The 24,233-nt window shown below is 37.2% G+C and overlaps 2 protein-coding genes across 6 annotated transcripts in view; one reads left to right on the top strand and one right to left on the bottom strand.

Moving 5' to 3' along the window:
* Window positions 1-5,500, top strand: part of N4BP2L1 (NEDD4 binding protein 2 like 1) — a 29,164-nt gene extending 23,664 nt beyond the window's left edge. The window contains exons 2-5 of one of the 3 annotated variants that reach the window (XM_045844798.1): window positions 437-564; window positions 869-957; window positions 2,702-2,778; window positions 3,873-5,500. In XM_045844798.1, the coding sequence (XP_045700754.1) occupies window positions 437-564; window positions 869-957; window positions 2,702-2,778; window positions 3,873-4,131 (553 nt within the window). In that variant the 3' untranslated portion in view covers window positions 4,132-5,500. Of the gene's footprint in view, window positions 1-436; window positions 565-868; window positions 958-2,701; window positions 2,779-2,827; window positions 2,897-3,872 lie in introns of all 3 variants that reach the window. The other 2 variants (XM_045844799.1, XM_045844801.1) reach the window with 2 other exon arrangements.
* A 630-nt stretch (window positions 5,501-6,130) lies between these two features.
* BRCA2 (BRCA2 DNA repair associated) overlaps window positions 6,131-24,233 on the bottom strand; it is a 78,534-nt gene continuing 60,431 nt past the window's right edge. For 2 of the 3 annotated variants that reach the window (XM_045844865.1, XM_045844866.1), the window contains exons 22-27: window positions 22,070-22,268; window positions 20,330-20,493; window positions 20,105-20,243; window positions 10,657-10,901; window positions 9,589-9,735; window positions 6,131-8,664 (exon numbers count right to left, since the gene is read on the bottom strand). In XM_045844865.1, coding sequence (XP_045700821.1) covers window positions 8,002-8,664; window positions 9,589-9,735; window positions 10,657-10,901; window positions 20,105-20,243; window positions 20,330-20,493; window positions 22,070-22,268 — 1,557 coding nt within the window. In that variant the 3' untranslated portion in view covers window positions 6,131-8,001. Of the gene's footprint in view, window positions 8,665-9,588; window positions 9,736-10,656; window positions 10,902-20,104; window positions 20,244-20,329; window positions 20,494-22,069; window positions 22,269-24,233 lie in introns of those variants that run through there. The other variant, XR_006786415.1, reaches the window with a different exon arrangement.

Below are 24,233 nucleotides of genomic sequence, written 5' to 3' on the forward strand. Positions count from 1 at the left end.
ACAGTTGCCTCTCAGCCCACTCCTGCCTCCTAGTAAGGAGTGATGCCTTCTAGAGATATAAAGCATTTCTGTTTTTAAAAAATTTTGTTTATGTATTTAGAGAGGAAGGTAGGGAAAAAGAGGCAGGGAGAAACAGCAATGTGAGAGAGAAACATCAATTGGTTGCCTTTTGCACTCGCCCCAACTGGGGACCAGGTCCACCACCCAGGCATCTGCCCTGACAGGCAAAACACCCAGCAACCTTTTGCTTTGTGGGATGATGCCCAACCAACTGAGCCACTCTGGCCAGAGCAAAGCATTTCTCTTTGTAAATTGAATTTCAGCAACTCAAAACTCATGGTCTCTTACTTACAAACTACTAAATATCAGAGGCGGAAGGAGATGCTTTTCTATAATGCGCAATCATAAAATGATCTCTTCTTTCCTCACTTTCCAGACAACTGCAACATGACTTCCCCAGGGCCCTGATTTTCAGCACCGATGACTTCTTCTTCAGGGAAGATGGTGCCTATGAGTTCAATCCAGATTTCCTAGAGGAGGCTCATGAATGGAACCAGAAAAGAGGTGACAAATGTCTTTCCAAACTCCTGGGAAATCCTATTGTGTACCTAGATCATAGCTGCTGTAGAATGAATGTGTTTTATTGAAAGAGTTTAATCAAAAGTTCTGCCATTTTTCCCCCCAAACAGAACGTCAAACCTCCCTAGATTCCAGGAAAAAGAAAATGATCGATAATGGGTCCTGAAATAGGTGGCATTAACGTTGTGTGATGAGGACATGCTGTAATAAAAATGACAAGATATGGGTACGCTCACCCTTCCATCTGACTGTTGCGTTTTGTTCACTGTTGTATAACATTGTGTTGCAGCAAGAAAAGCAATGAGGAATGGCATATCCCCCATAATTATTGATAATACCAACCTCCACGCCTGGGAAATGAAGCCTTATGCAGTCATGGTAGGAAGAAGTATCATTCTGAATTTTCAGTTACAGAAATTGAAACTTTTGTTCTTTTCTCATTTCCTGATCTTCCACAATTTCATACTTATTAACAGTTCTCTCAGAGCAGGTAAAGAGGTGTTATTTTTGTGTTCCTCTGCTGTTCAGTGGCTCAAATTTGCTGACATGCTAATATCACCTCAGAGTACAAGTTTTAAATAGTAATTGGTCAGAATTTTTCATAGCTTTTCTGTCTCAGTTATTTTCTTAAGGGAAGGTCCACATGGAGCCCCCACTGAAACTTGCAGAACAGTTGTTGATGATATTAGAGGACAGCCATACTAGTATTGCTGCATGGGGGCTCCAGGGCAACAGAAGTTTTTAGTTTACAAACAGATGTAAGATTAACACTGTAACTAGTAAGACACTCGCACGCAAATATAACCACTCAGTTCTGTATTGTCAGGATAAAAAGAAACTAAGATGAATACAAAAAAGTGCACATTTCTCTTTAATTTTGAAATGTCTGATCTGTTTTCATACATGTTTCATCTCTTATGCTAGTGAATTTTCAATTCCTATTGGGTGTAGGAAAGAGGAAAGATCCAGACACAGTCAGGGTCAAGAAGAAGACAGCTGAGTATTCTGTTTTTGTCACATGAATGCCTCCCAAACATGGCAGTCTATTTCTTGGTCTCTTTTCACATTTTGGGCAAAATAGCTTACATATAGGTATGTTTTTCTCTAACTATATTCTCATCAGTTTCACTTTGGCTCAGAGGGTGGGACTTTGGTAAATGTAGGAGGAAATGAGTATCAACCTCGTGGTCACTTCAGTTCATGAATTAAAAGTCCACTCGAGAGAGAAATGAACAATGTGGGAGGGTGGGCATGAAGGGGCAAATTAATTAAGGCACAACTCAACTCCAAGACTTAGGGGGAAATGGAGTGACTTAGGAAAGTCATGTTTATTTTTATTTTCTGGGTATGTACAATTTTTTCAGCCACTCGCAGCTATTAATAAGACCCAGAAATTAGACATTTTCCATATATGATGCTTAAATCCTTCCCTAATTAGAAGTGTTCATTTAGAGAATGAAGAGGAAATATTTTTACTTGGCTCTTTTTATTGAACTTTTATTATTGAAAGTTCAGTTTGAGATAAACACATAATAGTCAACTTATGAATGCAATGGATATTTAGGGGATTATATGGAAACTGTAATAGTCTTCTAAATTCAGGGAGATGGGCACAGTGCACTGAGCCATTTTGTACTGTACAGTAGGGAGAGCTACTTTTGGAGAGAAGAGTATGTCAGGGATGGGAGAATCACTTTTATTTCATAGGCTCTGTTCCTATGGTACTGCCACGTCCTAAACCAAGGCATGAGGAATGAGACATTTGGTAGACATAAATCTATGGTAATCATATTAGGGACTTCACTGTTCATTCCTGTGGACAGGATGTTTCAATCTAGTTCAACTATTTTTAAAAATGTCCAAAATAAAGAACCTTTATAATTTTCCTATGCAGTATATAAAATGGACCAAACTTTATCATTGGGAACCATAATATAATCTGAGAGTGGCTAAGTATGTCTACGGACCAACCGTATTATTTATTAAGATAAAGTGAGGCACTGGCTTACTGGTTTAACAAAAGGAATTTTAGAAAAGGTTTGTAGTGAATATAATGCCAGTATAAACATTCCCATGAATACATACCATGTGTTCAATGTTTTATGTACTTTTGAAAAATCAGGCACTTGAAAATAACTATGAAGTTATATTCCGAGAGCCCGAGACTCGCTGGAAATTCAACGTGCAAGAGTTAGCCAGGTACTTCTTTGTTTTTCTAGCTCCTCATTGTGTGTCCTGCTGTTTTCAGGTATTTCAGACCGAACAAAAGAATCTTTTCAGGCTGGAAATGGACATGGTAGTTTTCAGGCCAGAAATGGTAATTCTTAGAAATTGATAACTTGGGAATTATGAATGTTAAGACTTTAGTTTTGGGTCAGTTTTCTGATATAATACTAAATAATATTGGCTTGGCCTAGGTTCTTTAAAAGACTACATTTAACATTTGGCTAAAATGCTTCTTCATTAATGAACATTTAAAAGCACTTTCTTCTGCATGGGATTGCACATGTCAGTGGTGTTTTTGCATTTTAGACTAAATATCTTTCGATGTTGAACAGTCTGTGGTTCATTTGTGATCCAGATGCTGCTTCTACTTTATAAAGCAATAAATGTTCAAATAATACTAACTTGCTGATTGAATGCAAGGGTTCTGATGTTAATTATCTGTTATTTGATAATGTCAATGATTTAAAGTAACCAGTGAGAACAGGATTTACTTTTTTAGGAATAAGGCTAGTTCATCTTATGGTTAAAAGGAGATAATAGCATTTCCAAAGTGGGTTTGCGAACCAGAACCACCTGAACTGGATGTGAAATCCTAGTTTGTGGACCCCTTTCTGTGGTTGAAATCTCCAGGAATTACAGTTTGACCTATGACCCCAGTTGATTCTCATGCCCATGAAATTTAAGATTGTTTAATGAGCATCCAGAAGTATCTAGGATTGACTGATGTGAATCAATTGTAAATATACTCGTATTCATGCTTAACAGGCAAATGTATAATAAAAAGATCTCCTGGTGTTGTTTATGTCTTGAAGCACAGAAATGAGATTTGCAGAAACAAAGCATTTCTGATGTGTTAGCTCTCTGCAAGCCTCAGGGTGGTTGGGAGTGTTCAGGGGAGCATGAAATAGGAGTGGAGTGTGAAAGAGGCCTGCATAACAAGATGTGTTTGTCACAGTTAATGCTGACAATAGAGTGCCTACCTATGTAATAATACAGGACACGTAAAATACAAGTAACTCATTTTGATATGTGGCCTTAACTAAATGTTTACATGTTTTTCCATGTAGAAGAAACATTCATGGAGTCCCAAGAGAAAAAATACACCGAATGAAAGAACGGTATGAGCACGATGTTACCTTTCACAGTGTGCTTCATGCGGAAAAACCAAGCAGAGTGAGCAGAAGCCAGGACAGGAGCAACGCATCGCCTCCCAACAGGGCAGGACACTGGAATCCTTACGCAGAGTTTCCAAACCGGAGGGCTCCCGGGGGCTCCACACATGAGAGCTCCTTTAACAGAAGGGGGGGCAGTCACCATGGGTATTAGAGGCCCATCTTACAGGCATTCCTAGTTTTCCTAAATCAGTTTTTACTTCGATTTTTGGTATTTAGTCTTTGTTCGGTTTTAGTCAGAGCTCTAATTCCAGTGTAAATAGTCAAACTTGTATGTTTTTATGTAGAAGTCACCACATTCATCTTCAAGAGGCATTTGTTAAAGTGATTCTCTATGCATGGTCTGATGCTGGGAGTTCCGCAGTTTCATTAAACCAACTCACTCTCCAGGGAAAGAACTACTTGGAAGCTGAACCCCGAGAACATACGCAAGAACATAATCCATTAATCACATAGCTTCATAAAATAAAGTGTTTATAGTGTATATAAGCTTCAGTACTACTTTCTCTGAAGTAATTTGTTTTTTTCAGTAATTCATCTCCATCAGGAAAGTTGGAAAGGTGGGAGGAGTGAGAGGCAGGAAAAGTTTTAGTGCCATTGATACTTTTTAAATCTGTTTATCCAAAAATGTGAGATGTGTGGCTGTAATGATGATATTGATTTTCCTTTAGAGTGAATATGCTAGAAAGTATACATCTAAGGGAATACTGTCCTTCAAAGCAGACACTTTGGGAAATTATTCCTTTATTCTAGTGACAAATCATTGTTAAAAATGTCTGTCAGTCTTCTTAATACAAGCTACTGAGGAAAACCAGTGTTGTTATTTAAAGTCACTATTTATAGTCTTGTGTTTTAACTACCACTTCATTGAACAGGATTAAACCTAAACAACTTTTGGCTGTTGTGCTAATAGTATAAATAAAAGAAGCCTCCTTTATGAAACATTGATTTTTAATCTGAATCATTAAGCAGTTAAAAAAATTTTCCTTATATATGTAATTAGTTGGCAGCCCCAGTGTTTGGAGTGAAAGGAATTAAGCATCCCAGGATATAGGTCAGAGATGGGTATGTGAAAGTCACGCTCACTATCAGATGAGCAGTCTTGGTGTTTTACATGGCATTGACAATGAAATTCAACCACAACTCTGGAATGTCCCTCTTCTACCAATATGCATTTGTGAATCCAAATTAAATCTCAACAGGTTGGAATCAGATTAATTTAGTGTGAGACTCTGACAGTTAAGACTATGTAGGATGTGTGTTTTACTTCCTGTTGGCCAACACCTTCTTGCTAACGTTCTGTGAAGTTATTATTTTAAGTGTCTTATATAATGGTGCTTTTTTGGTTATTAAAAATTATACACAGTGTTGCTTTATATGGATTTGTCATTGAATCTAAGCCTTTTTTGTTCAACAATATAAAAAATTTAATTACCTAAATCCCACAGAATACCATATTGAGAACCAATTTTTTATATCATAAATTTACCAATCTTCTTTAATAAATAGGCTATAAAAGAAAATTAACCTTATTTTTACTTGCTTACATAAATTATTTTATCTGTGTACTTTAGAAAGACTATTTTACCTTGACATTCCACTATCTGACTCTACTGAAAGCTACTCGACATCTTCATTACTACAAGCAATGCACCTGTAATTCTTCAGTAACATTTAAAAATTGGTATCTCCTTTGAATAACAAAGTTTGGCTGATGAAAATGAAAATTTAGTGAATTTGAATAAATCTAAGGTATTATTATAGTTCTGCTAAATTCTGGGTATCCAAACATGACACCTAATAGTCCTCTAAATCATCACGATAACCCACACAGTCCTGCTGTGCAGGCTAGGTGACCCTGAGGATCTAGTCGGTGTGGTGGCTACAGAATTCACTCAATCAGGACAACCTGACTCGTTTAGGATAGTGGAGGGGAGAAGAGTGTCAGAGAGCCCAAATTAGACTTATTTTCTTTTGATGCCAAAGAAGCCAAAATGGTCAGAATTCAAGCCCTCACAATTTATGTCTGGCTCTTTGCTTAAGACATCTAGGCCACTGGGGCTGAGTAACCACTATGGAGATGTGGACCTAGGTTACAGATCCAGAGCTTTTACAGAGTTCAGAAGAACAGATTCCTGGTCTATTCACCTTTCTTTCCTATATGAAGCCTAAAATACTTGGTATGGAAGCATAAAAATAATTAGCTAAATGCCATCAACTTTATATATACTGGCTAGAGGTGAGCTATTTTTTTTCTCCCAACTCCCTGACTTATATAGCTTTTCGAACCCTCGACACTGACATATATTATTTCATGTGTTGGTGTCTGCACCATGCACCGAACTGGCATGCTTTATACGCACACAGGCTGTCACTGAATGCTGAACAGATAACACAAATGCTTTTTCCATTTATTGCTTATGCAGTGTACACTGTTGACTTTGTAATCATTAAATTGTCACTTTGGGGGGATAATATCCACATGTCTTCCAGCTTCAGGCTTTGCTCACACAGCTCAGCCCTGTTACTGACAATGTGTGAAAAGGAGGTTGTGTGCTAAACCTCTCTCTCGTGGGCCAAATACATGGTGACGAGTAACAGGAGGGGGTAATAACAGTTATGTTTTTCCAGGATAAAAAAATTACAGTCTTAGAAGCTTTCTGTTCCTGAGACTTAAGTTTTATCCCCTGTTCTAGAATGTATCATCAGGAAAATTACTAATACCTGAAGACCAAATTGTTTTATAAACAAAAACTACTTTAGTAAGATGGGCAAAACAATTTGAAAAGACTAGTGGAACCAACTACTTGTTATATTGATGACTTTTGCAGGAGAGAAAATCATGGAGCACAGCTACAGAAAGAAACAAACTGCTTCATAAAAGGATTTATCCTTGGCTTTGAAAAGTCTTCATAATTAGATTTGAAAACATATTAACCACTCTGCTGTACATGTGAAACTAACAGAAAATAACACTGAATATAAACTGTAATTAAAAAATAAAAATTAAAAAGTATATATTAGATATAAGCTTAAGACACTGAAAGACCTGATTTAAGAGCTTCTCCATGCGATTAGCTCATAGAACTGCTTTTCTCTTGCAGGCAAGAATCAAGGCTGATTTGAAAGATTTTCTAAGCTGCAGTCTAGATTGTCACTTTGCTAAGACAAAATTGGCACTATGAAATATGCTTCTGATTTAAAGTATTTGTTTTTTAATTGAAATAATTTAATTTCAAAGATCACACTGGGATCATAAAAATGAATTACACTGAGGGTTCTATTTTTCTTGTAGTTATGCTCATTTCGAGATGAACAGCTGGCCAAAAGAAAAAAACAGGCATATCTTAGTCCAGTTTTTGATCATGCAGAACTATGGTAGAACCAACTCATGCAGTAAGGAAAAGTAGTTCATAGGGGGTTACCTCTAAACAAAACAAAACAAAATAAAACAAAACCAAACCCCAAAACTAAAATAGGAACTAAATTAAAAGGAATGTTGTGAGTCAAAATAACTGCACTAAGAAACCTAATTTCATTTAATTAAGGACACAATCTAAAAGAAAAGGGTATGTGTAGTTCATTTATAAAATACTTGCAGGGAGCAAATCCTGTCATACAGATTTAAAGGAGCCCCAGCTGGTACTGCTCAGTTGGCTGGCCATCATTCCACAAACTGAAATATCACCAGTTCAGTTTCCACTCAGGGCACATGCCTGAGCTGCGGTTCGGTCCCCAGTCATGGCATGTATGAGAGGCAGCCGATCGATGTGTCTCTCCCTCCTTCTCCCTCCCTTCCTCTTTCTCTAAATTGGAAAAAAAAAAAAAGATTTAAAGGAGACATTTTTCTTGATTAGTTAATAAATATAGTCAGTTTTAAGGTCTACAACTGAAAATAAAGAAGCAGGCAAAGAGCTTTTCTATGATATATCAGCACTCAGGTAGAACTGGAACCATTTCTTTTCTCATTCTGCAAATACAGGTATACAGTTTGAAACTGCAAGTGTGTTACAAACCAGAAAGGTTAAGAGTCAATAACTAATTTTTGTCCTTTTCGATTCTGGCGCCTTTGCAGTCTCTTAGCTCTATCTTGTATTGTACTTGTGTCCTGCACGGAGCCTTCCATTCCCCTGGTACCAACAAGGGAATTCTCCTGTTCTCTGACCATAGTGGTAAAATGGTGCCTTTTCAGTTTGAGATTGTCTCTTGAACAGGTGGGAGCAGTCCTAGTGGGCTCACCCACAAACACAAGTTGGTCTTCTCCTGCTGAACCAGACAAGAGGGTCTGGGTATTTATCAGTGCAAGTTCTTCATCGGATACTGAATCGACTTCCAAAAGAGAAGTGTCATTAAATTTTTTAAGTGGAGTTATCTGAGGAGAACTCAATTTTTTTTTCTTTATAGGTGTTTCATATTTGGTGCCACAACTCCGTGGTGGCTGAAAAGCCTTCTGTGCAGCTGGAGAAACAAATGTACAAATGGGACTAACAGGTGGAGGCAAAGGTAGTCTACTCAAGAAATCCAAGGCTTGTCTCTTTTTGCAGTTTTTTGGGTCGTCAACCGCCTTTTCCCCTTTATAAGACTTTGAAGTCATTTGGGCTGATACAGGTGTGGTAACAAACTTCCCTTTTGGCTTACAAAGTGATAAAGGACTTTGATAGTTCATCTCACTATTGGGAGAAGACATCTAATAAAAAATAAATGAAAAAGTGGCAAAATATAATTATGTGCTCATATATAAAACAAAATCAAATTAGCTTTTCAATAAAAATATTTCAAACACAAATATCACACACATTCTCACTTTCCTAGTGGTTAATAGGGCAGATGATTTCATGAAACATTCATATTATTATTCTTATTCCCCCAGAAGGAAATAGTTTAGCAGAAAAGGGTATAAAAATGACATGAAAAGATAAATGAAGACTAATCATAGTAAAAGATAAAAAAGGAAGGGATATAACTTCTGCTTTAATCTTTTCTCTTTTTTTAGTATTAACATATAAAACAAAGACAAGCATTTTAAAACCATTTTAAGATCACAGACCGTTTGGGTTCTAATACCTACTTTTCTGGCTTTGTGACTATGGGCAATTGCTTAACCTCTCTATGCCACAGTTCCCTCATCTATAAAATGGTAATCATAATTTTTATCTCGGAGGATTCTTGTGAAGGTAATGAGTTAATATACATACACTTACCAAGTGTTAGTTACTTAAGAATTAGTCATTAGCCAATATTATACTTTAGCTTGATTTGCATTTATTATAGTTTAAAGAGTTAAAATCAAACCAAGCTTAAAAACAACCTTAATTATACAGAATAGTCTTCCTAGCACAAAGATACAGGCAAAAAAAGTATTTTCTTTCACATGTACTTGAAATACTAAAAATGAAAGCATCTGTTTGTAAAATTTGCTCCCAGGAGTGTTACATTATGGTTTCAATAAACAAGATATAATTTCCAGATAAACTATATCTATAAAAGTCATATGATAATTAATTACATTCTAATTAAACTTAATTACATTATGTTCACTAAGTATATATCAGAATATATTGTTGCCTTCATATATTTAGTTACAAAATTCTTTTAATTTATATTAACTTACCAGAAACTTATTTCCTGTACCAAGGACTGTCTGAGCAGCATGTGGGTCTGAAGTACATTCTTTAGTTGGGGTGGACCATTTGGGATCATTTGCATTAAGTATATGCATAAGCTTGTTTTCTGAAGCATTGTAAAATCTATCATTATTCTAAGAAAATAAATTGGAAAAGCTGTTTTATAAAATGCAAACCTACACATTCATGTTTTTAGAAAGTGTTTAAAACCAGAACTAAAATATTCAGATCAGAACAAAAGAATGAGGCACCCCAAATTTGATAGCAACTATCAAACATGCTAATGTAAAAATGCAGAACCACCATCAGTGATTCAGGAGGGCTTAGTGTTGGAGGGGCAGAGAAAGAAAGAGTGTCTACATGCATCAGGGAAGGAGAGAGATTAGGAGTCATTCCCAGCCATCGAGTTTAATTAGCAAGGTATACTGTGATTCTGAATTTGAAGCGGGAAGACTAGGATTCAAGTTCCATCTCTATTTACTACAAATAGTTATAAATCATCCAGTATCTACAGAATAGTCCTTAAGAGTAAAATGAGAGACCGGCCTCATGTCTGTTCCAAGGATTAGCTGAAATAGATTTTAGTTAATACCATTATGTGACATATAAAGAGATTTAAGCAAAAATGCATATGATGTAAGGGAAATAATTTTATTTTCCTACTTAGGATTATGAAATTCAAAGCAAAGACAGGTATAAATTATATAAAATACTAGATATGGAGTTTAAAATGTAAATTTGGAATTTGCATATTATTAATTAATTACACTACCAGCTACTATGAACCACATATTATTCTTGTTATCCAATTTCCAGTTTGCCCACATGGTCTGTAGCTTGAACATCCTTCTCACCATTTCTGCTAACTCAGTTCCCCTCAAATCATTCTTTTTCCTGGTAGCTGTCACCCCTACCTCAAGTTTACCAGCAATTAATGTTCGCTAAAAACCTCACCTGATATCTTATCTCAACATCCAATTTTCATAAAAGCTGCCACTTCTTTGATATTTGACTCAAAATACCAAAAAGTGTGATAATGGTCAAACTAATTTTACCTCAATAGTATTTTTCATTTTGTGGAATGCCTCTTGAAAATGGTTCTCCTTTGGACTGGAAGAAAATGTGGAAAAATCTCCAGCAAATAAGGTAGGAATTTCCGATTTGGGTTCTGGCCGCCACTGGAGGTTGCTCGCAGCAATTAACATGTGAGGTTTAATGATATCTTCACTAAGATCTATCCAAAACTTGATTGCCAATAAGTTATGGCATTCATCTGACAAATAGACTAAAGGAGCAAGACCTAAAATGAGAACAAACAAAAAACCCCATTTGATACAAATTCAAAAAATACAAATGTACATGAAATACTCTAGCCAAGTTAATATTATATTGTTATTTAAAGAATAAAGTGAAATTCTAACTGTTCCTATAGGGAAATTTTAGGAACAGTTTCATGTTAAAATGAAATATCTGGTATTTGGAGAACCTATTTAAGGCCACCATTTATTTATTAAAGGAATATTGATCCTCTTGTTAAATTCTGTCACATCCTTTAATTGATATGGCATAAAGTTACAGGGTGTGTTTCTTGCATTCTCTTATTGAATGGAAAGTACTTTTTATTTTTCCCCCACAAGGCCTGTTGCCAAGTAGGTAGAGAGTCTAAGTGATGAGGGTCTGCCTCTTGTAGAAGTTACGCATCATGTAGCCATCCCCACTTTATATTGTTCTTCCCAGGTCCTGCCCTCTCAATGCATTTTCTGGAACACTTTACTACAATTTCTGCTTTGCTAGAAAATGACCCACCTATTTGATATAAATTATGTCGCCTTTCCTACTTTACAGCTGAGGAAAAAAAAAACCCATTTGATTATATGTGTTAAATAAATTTAAAAATGCAGGGAACCTCTAATATGCCCGTTTACTTTGGTATGCTAATTAATGATAAAAACAAATTAAAATAACTAAATTTAGAGAAAGCCCAGGAATGACCTGTTATTTACAGTGTTAGAATTTCAATGACAGTTGACAACACATTCTGTTCCTGAAGCCATGGGAAGCAGGCGTACTTGTACATTGCTGGTGGCAATACAAGTTTGCACAACCCTGAGGAGAAAAATTGGGTAATACCTAACAAAGCGACATATGTACTTACTGTTCACCCGGCAGTATCATTTCTAGTTCGCTACTCTGAAGATAGACTTCCAATGATAGTAAAATGCACATGAACAAGGCTGATGAAAGCACATGTATGAGGTTACTCACTGAAGTACAGTTTGTAATTATAAAGAACTAACAGCAACCTGTCTTAGCTCATGCCCAGGAGAGTGGTTGAGTAAGCCACGACACACCCTTATAATGGAGTATTATTCAGCTGACAACAGGATGGAGAAGAGCTACATCTCTGATTTCTGAACATACTGTTAGGTGAAAAAGAAAAGCACAAAAGAAAGACTGGAATCTATAAGCAAACATACATATATCTGTCTATTTGTACAAAACATACAGGGAGGATAAACCAGAACTACAGGGGTTGGGTATGGATGGGGGAAGAGGACTAACACTGGGTCAGCAAAGATGAGATGGGAGGGACACTTCTCTGACTGTCTTTCTGTATAGCTCTGACTCTGAGAAGGACAATGATATTCCATATATCCTTCATATATCCTCCAAACAAACAGAACCAACCAGCTATTAGGGAATCCAAGTTAGAACAAACATTTCCTAGCTTTAAAGGGTCTATGAGCAATCATGCTCCTGTAGTAGTAAGGAGCATATCTAGCAATCAGATATTGGTTCTAAACACCATTTTCTTAAAAAAAAAAAAAAAAAAAAAGTAAGGGAAGGGAAGGAAAAAAAGCATCTAGGGTTCCTTGGGGAAGTATTGCAAATCTTCCAATAAGTCATTTTGTTCAACATTGTTTCATTATAACATTGATAAGATGATATAGGAAATTAATCCTTGTTTGTATAAACTAGCCTGTGGAAAAACTAGTTTTGTTATATGTCATTTCACTTAAAGTTGCAGAACCTACCAAAATGTTAAGTGAGGACTCACTGTAGTTGATTTCCCAGACAGGGGCAGGGGACTTATGAGCCTGGAACTCTTGTGATGCCAAAAAAAGAAGGAAGTGCTCAAAAACACAGGAGTCAACCCGAAAAACGTCTAATGGACCAAGCTGAAACAATAGGAGTAATAAAATAATAAAGCTACTAAATTTTAACCCATAAAATAAATGTTTATAAGTCCATACTGATACAAATCAAATAAATAAATGCAGGGAGAAGGGGCAGCTCTTCCTCAGAGTACAATTCCAAGGAATGTAGAAGGAAAAAAGAAAACCATCATTAGGTAAGTATCACAGCAATAACTGTTGCAAACAAAATCAACTGATGGATACTAAATGAATGGGTGAAAGTTTGCAGTGAACTAGGTTATGAATAATCTCAAAGAATCTACTCCAAGATCTATATTGACTACAAAGGGAAAGTCAGTTATTTACAGGTTAGAAACCAAGAAGATACCACCTGAACCAAGTAACCAAGGTTGTTGCCATTACCAGCAATGAGAAATACCAACATCACTGACCACCCCTTCATACAATCAATGTACAGACAAGACAAAACATTATTTCTGTGTTAACTTTGCCAAAAACGCATAACTTAACCCAACCATTAGAAAACATCAGGCAAACACAAGTTGAGGAGAATGCAACAAAATACTTAACCAGTGCATTCAAGAGTGTTAAGATCATCAGGAACTATTAAAGACTAGAGAAGACTAAGGAGAAATATGAATAAATGAAAGTGGAATCTTGGCATAGAAAACAGAAAATAGCGTAACAAATTTCAAACTCAAATAAATATAAAATTTAGGCAATAATATTGAACCAATGTGTACTTCCTGATTCTAATAATTGTACTTTGGTTACGCAAAATGTTAACATTAGGGGAAGCTGGCTGAGGGATATTTGGAAACCATTATTTCTGCAACTTTTCTGAAGTTCTAAAATTAGTTCAAAATAAAGTTAAAAATTTTCAGTGCCAAAAAAATGGGAAGGGATGACTGGATAAGCCAGGCTAGGAATGAGGCTAGGAAAATCTAGGCACTAAACATTCAGTCCTACTTATTTACAATTTCTTGTTTCTGTTGCCCTGAGAATTATGTTTCCCTTATAAATAGTAGTAATGAAAACAACTGTCATTGTCAGATAATCATTTGTTTATCCTGTTGCAAATGACAGGTATCCCATTTATTTTTCAAATTTACCAACAGATTTAATGGATTTTAATCTTTTTATAAAGTATATTATACTGATTGTGTTATTACAGTTGTCCTATTTTTTTCTTCCCTTTATTCCCCTCTGCCCTGCAACCACCTCCTATGAGCATTCGCCCCCCACACCTCCCTTAGTTCATGTCCATGGGTTGTACATATAAGTTCTTTGGCTTCTCCATTTCCTATACTATTCTTAACCTCCCCCTGTCTATTTTGTATCTACTAATTATGCTTCTTATTCCTGTATATTTTCCCCCATTCTCACCCTTCCTCCTCCACACTGATAACCCTCCATGTGATCTCTACTTCTGTGATTCTGACCCTGTTCTAGTTGTTTGCTTAGTTTGTTTTTGATTTTTTTCAGGTTCAGTTATTGATAGCTATGAGTTTGTTGTCATTTTACTGTTCATATTTTTGATCATCTTCTTTTTCTTAGATAAGTCCCTTTAACATTTCATATAATAAGGGCTTGGTGATGATGAACTCCTTTAACTTGACCTTATCTTGGAATCACTTTATTTGCCCTTCCATTCTAAATGATAGCTTTGCCGGATAGAGTAATCTTGGATGTATGTCCTTGCCTTTCATGACTTGGAATACTTCTTTCCAGCCCCTACTTGCCTGCAAGGTTTCTTTTGAGAAATCAGCTGACAGTCTAATGGGCACTCCTTTGTAGATAACTGTCTCCTTTTCTCTTGCTTTTAAGATTCTCTCATCTTTAATCTTATATAATGCCATTACAATATGCCTTGGTATGTTCCTCCTTGGGTCCAACTTCTTTGGGACTCTCTGAGCTTCCTGGGCATCTATTTCCATTGCCAGACTGGGGAAGTTCTCCATTATTTTCTAAAATAAGTTTTCAGTTCCTTGCTCTTCCTCTTCTTCTTCTGGCACCCCTATGATTCAGATGTTGGAACCTTTAAAGTTGTCCTGGAGGTTCCTAAGCCTCTTCTCATTTTTTTGAATTCTTGTTTCTTCATTCTGTTCTGGTTGAATGTTTCTTTCTTCCTTCTGCTCTAAATCATTAATTGGAGTCCCAGTTTTCTTCCTGTCACTGTTGGTTCCCTGCATGTTTTGCTTTATTTCACTTTGCATAGCCTTCACTTTTTCTTCTACTTTGTGCCCATACTCAACCATTTCTGTGAGCATCCTGATTACCAGTGTTTTGAACTCTGCATCTGATAGGCTGACTATCTCTTTATTGCTTAATTGTATTTTTTCTGGAGCTTTGATCTGTTCTTTCATTTGGGGCATAATTTTTTGTCTCGGTGTATCTATTACGTAGTAAGGGATGGAGCCTTAAGATATATGCCAGGGTGGGGCAACCTAGTTGCTGAGTTGTGGCACTGCATGTGGGAAAGGGGTCCAAAAGGGAACAATGCCACTTGCTTGGCTCTCTGCCGACTTTCCATCACTTCCCCCGCTACCCACAAGCGAATCGGGCCCTTCTGGTTCTGATTCCCAGGTGGGTGATTTGTGTACATTCTAGGACCCTGTCTCTCCACTGAACTCCACTGTGAGGGTGGGAATTCCTCCCATCACTGCAATCCGCACAGGTTTTTTCAGTGAGAGGTTTTGAGGCTTTACATCCCTACGCCGGAACCCTGGTTACATAGTATGTCTCACTCCCTAGTTGTTCCTCTCGGTTTATCCTCATGCAAATGTGGGACCATCCAGTCCAAAAGCCGCTGCCTCTCCCACCCCAGGAGCATCCAGTTCTCCAGCCATCGCCTTGTTGCAAGTCCACTCCACTATGGCAGCCCGTCTCTGGCCCTCCTACCAGTCTAGATGAATTTCTTCTTTAACTCCTTGGTTGTTAGATTTCTATACAGTTTGATTTCCTGGCAGTTTTGGTTGTTTTTTTGTTTTTAAATTTGTTGTCCTTCTTTTGGTTGTGCAAGGAGGCACACTGTACCTACCCACGCCTCCATCTTGGGCAGTAGAAATCCTTTTTCTCTGGGCTTTTGCAGAGCTCACTCTCAGGATCCCTCCCACCTTGCTGGCCAATCCTGTCTCTCTAACTGGCTCCTTTCTATGTCCTCTGCTTTCAGGCATCGGAGTGCTGAGTCACTTCTCTACCTCCTTTCACACCCCATGACCTCAGCCAGTGTCAAGACTTAACACCACCTGGATGTTGATTTCCTAGTTTATACCTTCAGCCAAGACACACCCCCTGATCAGATTCCTGCATTCAACTGTCCAGTAGAACTCTTCACTTAGATTAAACACCTAAAACTTAACTGTCCAAATTGAGCTCCTACCCTTTCCCACAGAGCTGTTTTTCCTTGCAATCTTCCCATCTCAGAGAATGGCAACTCTTGTTTTTCCAGGTTATTAGACCAGTAACCTTGGTACTGACTCCTCTCTTCAACCCCATGCTATCCCCCTACCTTCCAAATACAACTAGACCTGACTACTTCTGACCACTCCCGTTTCTTTTGTCTGGTCCAAACTGTAATCACATTTTGCATAAATCTTCACTAGCCTGCAGCTGGTTCCCCTGTTTGTACCCTCATGCCCCCTCTAGTGTATTCTCAATAGAGCAGCCTAAGTGATCCCCTGAAAACCTGGTCAGGTGGTATCATTCCTCCCATTGCCCTCAGAACTCGAGTTGAGTTCCATACAAGGCCCACCATGTGGTCTAGTCCTTCAGTGCCTCTACCCTGGCTGTGATTACTTATTCCCTGGCCTCTGCCCATGCTTCAAGGCACCAGAGAGGATCCTGCTGTGTCATGATCGTTTCTTCTGCCTGGACCTCTCCTTCTCCAGATGTTCACATGCCTCCCTCTCTCTGTTTGTTCAAGTCTCACTCAAATCTCAACTCTGCAGTGAGGTCTTTCTTCCCCTCCCTATCTAAAGCTATATTTCTCTTGCCTGCCCCTGATACTACCTGTCATTCCCTATCTCATTTTTTTCCTTAGCAGTTACTAAGAAAAATATAAATGTACTTATTTATTTATAATCTCTCCCTCCCTCCTATAACATAAGCTCCATGAGGGCAGGGATTTTTGCCTGCTTCATTCATTGCTACTCACCCAGCATTTATAAAAGAATGTGTGGATGATGTGGGAAAAGTCACAAAGTCTGATTAAGATGAAATGAAATGCTATGAAAACAATGTAGCATATTAACATATTAGAGTCAAAGAAAACTCACAAAGCACTGAAACACAACTTACCAAAAAAAAAAAAAAAACTCATTAAAAAAAGGAGAAAAGAACACAACAAAGAGCACAACCCATAAGAAAACAAAACTTTTCCCATAAGAAAGGGGAAAAAAAAAAGACAGTTTCTAAATTCTTCAAAACGGATTTATGCTATTGAACTTAATAGAAACATGTACTTGAGAAAGTAAAAACTTGAACATGGGATAAGTAGCCCTGTAAGACACAGAGTGCGGGGCCAAAGAGGTAAATTGAGGACACCATATATGTTCACAATGGGTCAGATACATGTATTAGAAATATCAAGAAATAATACATATTACAGAAAATTAAATTATGAACATAAAGGCTAGATATAATAATGGTGAATGAAAATGAAAGAGAGAAAAATAAAAGCCATCAGAGAATAGGTAAAAACAAAACCAAAAATAATGCAACGTAAGACTAACTGGTATCCTTGAAATTGAAATCCCAACAAATGGACAGCAGACATGTTCAAAGAAATTACAGAATACCCATGAAATAAAGAAAGCACCAAGTCTGCAGATCAAAAGAGCATTCTGTGTCCCAGAAGAATTGTGTACAGAATGCTTTCACTAAGACACAGTTTAGTTAAGCTTTTGGAGTATAAGAGAAAATATTCTTTTCTTTAGATATCCAGACTGAAAAAGAAAATGACTAAATGGGGGGAAAATTATGCCAGTTCCAGACTGTTCAATTCCAAAAGAGTAATTTGCACAAAGTTCTGAGGGAAGGAAAGAAAGCATGATCTCACAATATTATGCCTAGGTAAGATACAGTCTCAGAATTAAGGTAATAGGTATGGCATGGAAAAATATGAGGAACTTGTGGAATATGGTGCATATGAGGCCTTCTCGAAAAGGAGATGGACACCAAATCTTAGCCAAAGAGTAGGAGAAGGGAGAAACATGACGGAGAAGTTGATAAGTAAGGAATCTCGCAAATATTTAAGACCCAACCCTATACCAGGAGCGGCTTTAGGAGCTGAGGATATGGCAGTATCAAAGTCTCTGTCCTTGTACAGCTAATATTCTGGAAGAGGGAGACAAAAAGATAAACATATTGTCAGGTGCTGCTGAGTGCTATGGAAAATTTAAAGGTAGGTTGGGAAGGGAAGAGAGTACTGCTCTTTTACAAATGGTGGTCAGGGAAAGGTCATTTATAAGGCTGCATTCCACCCATGACTTGAAAGAACGAAAGGAGCCAGCCATGTGGCTGTTAGGAAGAAGCTTCTGGGAGGAACAACATTGAGTATAAAGGCTCTGTGATGAAAGCTAGCTCAGTGGGCCCAAGAAGAGCAAGGAGACGTCAACACAGCTGAAGTAGAGTGAAGGACAAACTGCCAGGGGAGGAAACTGGAGTGCCAGGCACAAAATCATCAATAAATAGAAGTCTTTCTGCATAAAGTCAGACCTCAGCTGGTTTTGACACTTCCTAGTACTGAGGGAGACAAGATTTGGACTTTTTGATAGAATATATGGAAAGAGATAAGGAAAAAGGAATATGCAATGTCATATTTAAGGAATAAAATATAGATGTACTTGGCTGAGATGTTGAGAGTAGTGAAAACTGAAGCTGACACTACAAAGGTTATTTCTTTTCTTTTTCTTAAAAACATTTCTATTTACTTATTTTTAGAGAGTGGGGAAGGGAGGGAGAAAGAAAAACAGAGGAACATTTACATGTGAGAGATACTTCAATCAGTTGCCTCTCACATGCCCTCAACTGGGGACCTGGCCCACAACCAAGGCATGTACCCTGACTGGGAACTAAACCAGCAATCTTTCGGTTTGAAGGCTGGCATTCCATCCACTGAGCCACACCAACCATGGCTATTTCTTTGTTATTTAAAATTATTTATTCCTTAAAAATTAAAAATAGAACTACTGTATGACCCATCATTTCCATTTTTGGGTACATATCCAAAGGAAATAAAATCAGTATGTTTAAAGGATATCTGCCCTCCCATGTTCACTGCAGCATTATTCATAGCAGCCAAAACAGGGAATAACCTAAGTGTCTGTGAAGAGGGAAACAGTTAAAAAAAAAATGTGGTATATACAAGGGAATATTATTCACCCACAGAAAAGGAAATTCTACTATTTGCAACAACACAGATGGACCTTGAGGGCATTATGCCAAGTGAAATAAGTCAGAGAAAGACCAGTATTGTATGATCTCATTAACATGTGGAATCTCAAAAACAAAAACAAAAAAAAAAAAACAGAATCAGAAATAAAAACTCAGAGGAAAAGTCATCAGACTTCCTGCATAGGAGAGAAATCTGCCTCCCAGGCCTCTTTGCTATACAAACATTCTTTAAAAGATACTCTGAGACAATGGCTGCTACCGCATATGTAGAAACATCACAAGAATTGCTCTCCTAGATGAAGAACTGATAGGACAAATAGAAAACAGCCAGCAAGGTGGGAAGTTTTAATCCACCAATACTAATAATCACATTAAAGATGATTAGATAAAACCAGTTAAAAGATACAGATTGTCAGATTGGGTAAGGCAAGGCACAACCACACTGTCTACAAGAAACAAATTTTGAATAAGAAAACATCGATAAGTTAAAAATAAGGGAATGAAAAATAAATATACCATGCAAACTAACACCAATGATAAAAAAATATTGGAGTAGCTATATGTAAAAAAGTAGGCTTTAGAACAATGAATACATATCATTAGGGATAATGAGAGATACTGCAAAGGGGAAAATAACCCAAAAATCAAAGCTGGAGGCAGAGGCCTGAATGTGCAACTGCACAGGGAAATTATAATTATCTAATAGTAATCACTAAACCCTGTAGAAAATTTTCTAGCAATTTCTTTAAAATTAAGTAGTCGGGATGGGATGTAAGTCCTTTCCTTGTAATACTGTACAATTGATTTACATTAAGAATTGAGGTTAAAACAGGCCTATTTTCAAACCACTAGTTACCAAATTTGCTGATTTGTAGCTCCAATTAATCCTAAAACAAATTTTAAAAGACAATGTTTTTAAAAAGCTACAACTAAACACACTGTATATTACCTTTTTTTTTCACAACAGAAACTACCAATCCTATTAGGTCCACCTCAGAACAATGTGGCTGGAAGCCTGGATTCCATAACTGTTTGAAGGGAATGGGCTCCCTTGGCTGATAAACTTGGAACAGTACTTCATCAGAAGCCTACAAGAAAAAAAATTAGCATGTGTAGATTCTATAAACTCATATGCATTTATCAAAATTAAAAAATTACAATGAGAAGGACATACCGGTATTTGTTGAAACTGAGTGTTTTTGGTTGCTGTTAACTGTATTGTAGCTCTTCCAGATTTATTTTTAGATCTTGATGTTGCAAGATGATAGATTCTGTATCTCTTTCCCTCTGTTAGCAGGGAATATAAATCTGATGATGGGCGCCAGATACTTAAGATAACTATTCAGATAAACAGGAAAAAGACAATGGAAGAACTTATAATTATTAAAATTCCTGTCTAAAAATGAATACTTAAGACAATGACAAATCAGAATCAAGCATGAGAAGGACGCAATGTGCTGTTACTGGTCTGACAATGGAGAAGACCACATGAAAAGAATGCAGGAGGCTTCTAGAAGCACATGCTGCACAAGAAATAGGGATCTCAGTCTTACAACCACAGCAAATACATTCTGTCAGGAACTACATGAGCTTGGAAGAGGACCCTGTGCATAAGATAAAAACGCAGCCAGCTGACACCTGGATTTCGGCCTCACAAGGCACGAAGCAGAGAACCCAGCCAGTTCTTCCCAGACTTCTGAACTGGGAGATAACAAAACAAATTTTACCCCAGGGAAGGAAAAGCCACTGATCCAAGCAGGTGGATGGGAAGGGGAGGGAGGCAGCTAAAAGCCTTTCTCCATTGCTGATCCCAAATGGATTTGGTCTCTTCCCAATGGACCAACCAGGAGAACATTGTATTTAGAATTGCTAGTCCTTAGTTTTCATTAAGCACTAAAACTAGTGTCACATTAAATTTGGTAACTTGACTCCAGGAAGTCTCCTTCTTTGGTCCCAGGGTTAGCCTAAAAGAGGAATCTGGTCCAGATTCCAGCATCTGTGGAGACCTGGAAGACCCAGGCTCCTCTGAGGGCAAAGGTGAGACCCATGGTGCTCCCTTTGTCCTGGCAGACTCTGCTGCAACCCAGGGGCCACCTTAGGACGGGACCTGGTCGATGCAGGCTCCTTTTCTACTCGGTAGAAAAATTTGGTCACAAGTTCTAAAGGACTGCACAGCTAGTAAAAATGTTCATCTCCAAGTGCTAAGGAGTATGTATCTCTTTGATTTTGACATTTTGGAACTTTCAGCAATTACAAAGGACTGAAAACCATGGCTGTCTTTTGGGGGACACTTTGGAGGACAGGAAAACACAGGTGTGAGGCTGGAGAAAACAGCCAAGAAGAGACAGAGACAAGAAAGAGCCAAAAATGACAAAAAAGAAGGGCGATGGAAGGGAGAGGAGCTGGTTGACCATGCAGTGGTTTCAGTCGGTGGGTCTGGGGACCACAGCTCCTTTGAGAGCTCCTCACCCTTCACCAATCAACTCTAGAACCTGGAAACACTGGAAATCATAAAGTTGCCATCTCAGCATTTGTTTCTGCAAACTTTTATTTCCAGGTTCCCAGGGAGGGATGAAGTATGTTATGTTGGTTTCCAAGTGAGTGGAAGCCAAGTTTGGAGCCTTGTCAGCATCCTTGGAGATCACTGTCAGGTACAGAAACTCATAAAAGCTTTGGGTCATATGTAACTTTGTTAAAAATTTATACTAAATGAAATATAATTTTTTTCTACCTAAAAAATAAATAATACTGATAGCAACAAAGATCTAAAGATTCTATCATCATTTTGTGGGCACTGGTAGACTTTGCTCCTCTGATATGCACTAACTTTATACTTCATCTAGCATTTGCAATAATTTTATTAATATAATACTTTAACTTAAAATTGATAAAGACAAAAAATTTACATACTGACCTGAATCTTTTTCTTTTTTCTCATAGCTTATGACACGCAACTTCCACACGGTTGTAACATCCCTGGATAACATTTGCTCCCCTTTCTCAGCAGACTCTATAGCCTTCCGGAATTCCAACTGGATCTGTGCTTGCTTCCTGTCATTCAACATCTGTCTATGATTATTCAAGGCTCGTAACTGTTCTTCACTAAAATAAGCCTGTGATCATTTAACGTATGAAAGCGTTTAAGGTTGGAATAAAAAACAAACAAAACAAAACACCTCATCTATTGTAACTGAATCCCTTTAAATGGGGGTAAAACACAACAGAATTGAGTTTATTTTAAGGGTGTGACAATGCAAAAATTGAGATTAATATACTCAGCTTATCACATAACAAATATGTTCTGGTGTCTTAAACTGTTTACTAATCTTCGTGATCAACTTCCCTAGGGCCAAAACAATCCCTGCTTGTAAATGTACTCTAATAATCACATCCATCAACATCAATGACATTCTAAATGGCTAACATGTGAAAGTTCACTCTATTTGAGAAATGGATCTATGTGTGGGAAATCTGTTAATTCATTTAATCTGTATAATAACCCTATGAGGCAGGTATTGTTACTGTTTCCATGTTGCAGATGATGAAACTGAGGTGAGAGAGAATAAATAACTGCAGAGGCACATAGGTAGGGTTAGCTCAAGAACCCTCATTCTTAGCCCCCATAGTGTAATCTCATGAACTCTCTGGAAGAGCTGATACAATTTAAAACAGACATGTGCTAGCCCCAGCCCGGTTGCTCAGTCAGTTAGAGCATCATCCTTATATGCCAAGGTTGTAGCTTTGATCTCTGATCAGGGCAAATACGACAATCAACCAGTAAATGCGTAAATAAGTGGAACAACAAATCAGTTTCTCTTTCTTTCTTTCTAAAAATTAAAAACAACAACAGCAAAAAACCCAAAACCAAAAACCAGATACGTGCTATAAGCACTTCTTGTTGCCTCCATACTTCTCTCTCAATTACTTCATCAAACTGCTGTCTTTACTTCTTGGGAATCTCAACCAGTGTAACAAGAATAAATTAATGAATGAATAAAAAATAAAAACAAGTAAATCAGGACATGGAATCAGACAGATAACACACTAGAATGCTGTTGCCTTACAAATCTTAATCTCATGATCTACATGGGGCAGGGAGACTTCAACTCTGTAGTCTGAAAAAGGCTAAAAATGTAGACAGTGTTTAAGCAAGAATTAAAAAGAAATCTATGATTTCCAAAGGCCCACAACATTCAGCACTGTCACTGAAAACAAATCCTTTTGACAGAATGTTTCAGAAATTGATGGTTATTTTTCCCTCTAAGAATTATAGCGGTAACTTTACCTGAGTGAAATCTCAGTATCATATAAACTCAGAACCATGGAGATTGGCCCCTCTCAGACCTTCCTTTGATAGAAGGTAGACAGAAAGCCTAAGAGATAAATCACTTGTCCAGATATAAAGTGGTAGGACCAGGTCTAGAATTCAGTCCTGCAACTCTCATTCTGCTCATTACTTCCTCCTTATAATAAATTATATAAAAGGATACCAGACTAATAAATATTTCATTAAATTTTGTGAATGAAATTAAAACTATCTTCATGATGACTCAGAGAAAGCACAAGCTTCAACATATGTAATAATATAAGCTATAGAAGCAAATGATGTTTCAGGAAAGCAAAATAAAGCCTTAACTTGCAGACTTGTAACAAGTACACTCACAGGCTTTCAAACCAGACTCAAACAACTCAAATTTCACAGGCAGAATCTGAGTTGTATCATTTGGGAATATGAGGGAATTCTATTCAGAATAACACTGCTTAGTCTCCTACTGGAGAATTGTTTGTTTAGTTTTTGTAGTCTCATTTATTTTTAAAAACTTAAGGCTATATATAATATTTATTATCACCAAATTAATGAGAATTATCAATAAACAAACAACAGTTTTCCTAAAATTTCTCACCCACTCCCTATCTAGCAAACCAATCCTTGCATCAATTAGATACCTGGGTGTCTACAAATTTAGGAGGTAATTTACCTTAATATATGAAATGATGTTCTAACAACAGCAACTAACATTTATAAGAAACTTTATTAACAGTATTCTTTTACATATATTATGTAATTTGATCCTAAA

This window comes from Phyllostomus hastatus, unplaced genomic scaffold (genome assembly GCF_019186645.2).
Source record: "Phyllostomus hastatus isolate PE091 unplaced genomic scaffold, TTU_PhHast_1.1 phas_contig_41, whole genome shotgun sequence".
In the NCBI taxonomy this organism is placed as follows: domain Eukaryota; kingdom Metazoa; phylum Chordata; class Mammalia; order Chiroptera; family Phyllostomidae; genus Phyllostomus; species Phyllostomus hastatus.